Below are 3,832 nucleotides of genomic sequence, written 5' to 3' on the forward strand. Positions count from 1 at the left end.
CGTTAGCGTTTTTATTTCAGCAGAGCTTAAACTCCTTAAGAAAAAATGCTCCTCTGATCTTTCTGACTGTCAGTGTCTCAAGGCCCAGGACTGTTCCTTACACACTAGCAAAAGAGCAAGCTTGAAAAAGTATCGCGCGTACTTTTGAACTCTCTCCATCCTTCTCTATCTTGTTGAGATATGCACACTAGTTCACTCTAACCGCTGAAATCCTTCGCACAAGGAGCTCCAGATGGCAGGTTGGATCAAGTCCCTGCTAGCGGAACATTTCAGTGGCACTGGACCCTGCAAAGACAGGTTCCAGGGAGCTTTCTGAGGTACCATCTGCCAGAAGACGAAAGTCCTCCTTGGATAGCAAGCACCTTGAAAATCGAAAGCACCAGCCACAGTTGCCACCCACTCTGGTGCCCGGGGCGGCGATGCATTAGAGAGCCGGGAGCTGGAGCCGTCTAAGCACAAGCTGGGGCGTGTCCCGGGCCAGGGAGTTTCTGATTGGTTCTTTGTGGAGAAACACTAGGCTGGGGGGCTAATGCGGTGGGAGGGGAGCAGTTTATAGAGAGGGTGCACACCCTAACTAAACAGAGCGGGACAGGTGGGTTAAATTGTGGTTTCTGGGCGTTTGCGCAAGAAGCCACGCGCACTAGTAAACCGGGCCTCCAGAGGCAGCAGTTTCAAAACGCCCAGAATCAAAGGAACTCAAGGACCTTTTGCTCTAATTCCGGCAGCCTCCTGTGGCTCTGCATTTATGAGTCCTACGCTGTGAGTGTTGAAACTGTTTGTATGATTGATTCCCGAGATACCTTATCCCTAGCTAGTAAGTATCCCTCTGGCAGAGCTCTTTGCAGATTGAGACCAGACCCTAAGTGGCCGCAAAGCTCTGAGGAACCCGCTGCAAGCCTCCTGGGGGCAAGCCCGATTTTGGTATGTTATAACTCTAGTTCAGTTTTACTTTCCATTTAAAAAAAAAAAACTACATAACGAATTCAAGTATGATCTGGACCAAGAGACGCAAACGTGGTAAAATGAAGAAATACATTCCCAGACGCGAAAGGGTTTCACCTGCTTCTGATTTTCAATGAGATGCCACTTAACACTTCCACAGATTAAATGTACAATAAGTAAGAGCTTTATACACAGCTATCTGTATTTATTTCTAATATATTGCACGGGAGCGATTTTACGAGCTTCAGGAGAGCCGTGAGCCTGGCTTGGAGGGATCTCACCGCAAGCGGGCTTCTCTGGGTTGTTGATGCCCTGAAGGCTCCAGGCTCTTCCAACTTGGCGCCGAGCCGCCGGCCCCCGCGCACTTCTGAGCCTGGGCCGCCTGGGCACCAACTGGGTGCCCGCTCCTCCGCCCTGCCCCCCCCCCCCCCCCAAGTCCCGCACTCCTGCCGCCTCCGAGGTGACACCCTCGGGAATCGAATTACAGCCACGCAATTAACATATGAATTTCCCGGACTTACTAGAGGGAAGGGGGTGGGGAGTGGATTCAGAGCGGGAGCTGGACTCCTCTGCACTCTGTAACTTTTCTCTGGGTGTAAAAACTCTTTGATTGGCTCCTCGCACGCGCCTGCCCGCCCCCTTCTTTGACTGAGCAGACACGCGACTGGCGCAAGGAGGGGGCTGGGAGGGGAGCCGGGGGAGATACACTGGCGCGTGCCGCTTTTTAAAGGGGCGCAGCGCCTTCAGCAACCGGAGAAGCTTCGTTGCACGCGACCTGGAGTGTGATCTCCGAGTGAGAGAGAGAGAGGGGGAGGGTCGAGGAGGAGGAGGAAAAAAAAAATCAGACATTGCAGAAGAAACCAGAAAGGGTTTTGTTGTTGTTGGGGGCTTTTTCCCTTCTTTGAACTGGGTTGCCAGCACCTCCTCTGTCACGGTACCTCCGAGTTATTGTAGTGCGATGTCCCGTCTGCTGCATGCAGAAGAGTGGGCCGAGGTGAAGGAGTTGGGGGACCACCATCGTCATTCCCAGCAGCACCACCTCCCGCAGCTACCGCCACAGCCACCTGCTACCCTGCAAGCGAGAGACCATCCTGTCTACCCGGCAGAGTTATCCCTCCTGGACAGCACCGACCCACGCGCCTGGCTGACTCCCACTTTGCAGGGCCTCTGCACGGCACGCGCCGCCCAGTATCTGCTGCATTCTCCCGAGCTGGGTGCCTCCGAGGCCGCGGCACCCCGGGACGAGGCTGACGGCCAGGGCGAGCTGGTAAGAAGGAGCGGCTGCGGCGGCCTCAGCAAGAGCCCCGGGCCGGTGAAAGTGCGGGAACAGCTGTGCAAGCTGAAGGGCGGTGTTGTGGTGGACGACCTGGGCTGCAGCCGCCAGCGAGCCCCTTCCAGCAAACAGGTGAACGGGGTACAGAAGCAAAGGCGGCTGGCAGCGAACGCCAGGGAGCGGCGCAGGATGCACGGGCTGAACCACGCCTTCGACCAGCTGCGCAACGTTATCCCGTCCTTCAACAACGACAAGAAGCTGTCCAAATATGAGACCCTGCAGATGGCCCAGATCTACATCAACGCCCTGTCAGAGTTGCTGCAGACTCCCAGTGTCGGAGAGCAGCCACCGCCGCCAGCAGCCTCCTGCAAAAATGACCACCATCACCTTCGCGCCGCCGCCGCCGCCACCTATGAAGGGGGTGCGGGCGCCTCCGCTGCAGCGGGGGCTCAGCCGGCCCCGGGAGGGGGCCCACGACCCACCCCACCCGGGGCTTGCCGGACTCGCTTCTCAGCCCCAGCTTCAGCCGGGGGTTACTCGGTGCAGCTGGACGCTTTACATTTCCCATCATTCGAGGACCGGGCCCTAACAGCGATGATGGCACAGAAGGACCTGTCGCCTTCCTTGCCAGGGAGCATCCTGCAACCAGTACAGGAGGACAGTAGCAAAACATCTCCCAGGTCCCACAGAAGTGATGGAGAATTTTCCCCCCACTCTCATTACAGTGACTCTGACGAGGCCAGTTAGGGAGGCGACGGCTCCTAGGAAACTGAGACAACCAAATGCCCTTCCCAGCGCGCGGGAAGCCCCGAGGCAAAGATGCCAGCACCCTTTTATTTTTACTGTACAGTGGTCGTTGTTAGCAACGATGTGACTTCAGAAGGCTGCGGCTCTTCCAAACCCCTTCCCTCCTACCTTCTGCTTTCTCTGTACGTAGATACAGTATCATTATATGTACTTTTACGTGGCATCGTCTTATAGTCCATGCTGCCAATACGCTGCTAAAATGTCATATCTCCGTCCCTGGTCTGGGTTCATTTATTTTATACCCCGGGCAGGCGTTCATCCCCGTGTGTTGCTCTCACTCACAAGCAAGGGAATTAGTCTAGTCTTCGAAGTTGAAATTCCCAAACGCTTTAAGACCCGCGTTCGGTGCTTTACTGAACATGGGCTACTGAGTTGTTAGAACACAGGACCAGATAAGGGTCTCTGTAGAGCATCAACGCCAAGTGTGTCTAGTGGACTCAGAACCCACGCACTTCATCACTGGCTGCTGCTCTGCCTCGAAGACCCTCAACTGCCAATTGCAGACTAACTTTTGATTTTAAACACAGCCACTCATAAATCCTTAAACTCTTTGCAAATGTTTGTTTTTACAAATGAAAATTAAAACAAAAACATGTAGTGTCAAAGGCATTTGGTCAATTTTATTTTGCTTTGTTAATGTTAGAAAACTTATTTATTATTGAGTATTTGGACCTATTTCTACTTTGGTTTTTTTGTTTGTTTTTTGTTTGTTTGTTTTTTACATTTTCTACTCGAGATCATTTTATTTTGATTTAGCAAATCCAGTTGCCATTGCTTTATGTATGCTCTTTTACAAATGATAAAATAAAC

General features: G+C 53.1%; 1 protein-coding gene across 1 annotated transcript; it reads left to right on the plus strand.

Annotated features, from left to right (window-relative positions):
- Positions 1-1,897: 1,897 nt before the first annotated feature.
- On the plus strand, positions 1,898-2,962 carry Atoh1 (atonal bHLH transcription factor 1). Its single transcript, XM_006986719.4, has one exon. The coding sequence runs from the start codon at positions 1,901-1,903 to the stop codon at positions 2,960-2,962; it is 1,062 nt and encodes a 353-aa protein (XP_006986781.1). The 5' UTR covers positions 1,898-1,900.
- Positions 2,963-3,832: the final 870 nt, after the last annotated feature.

This window comes from Peromyscus maniculatus, chromosome 3 (genome assembly GCF_049852395.1).
Source record: "Peromyscus maniculatus bairdii isolate BWxNUB_F1_BW_parent chromosome 3, HU_Pman_BW_mat_3.1, whole genome shotgun sequence".
NCBI classification, from domain to species: Eukaryota; Metazoa; Chordata; class Mammalia; order Rodentia; family Cricetidae; genus Peromyscus; species Peromyscus maniculatus.

Excerpts from the sequence above, each read along its gene's own strand:
- Atoh1 (XM_006986719.4), top strand. The coding sequence starts at position 1,901 with ATGTCCCGTCTGCTGCATGCAGAAGAGTGGGCCGAGGTGAAGGAGTTG.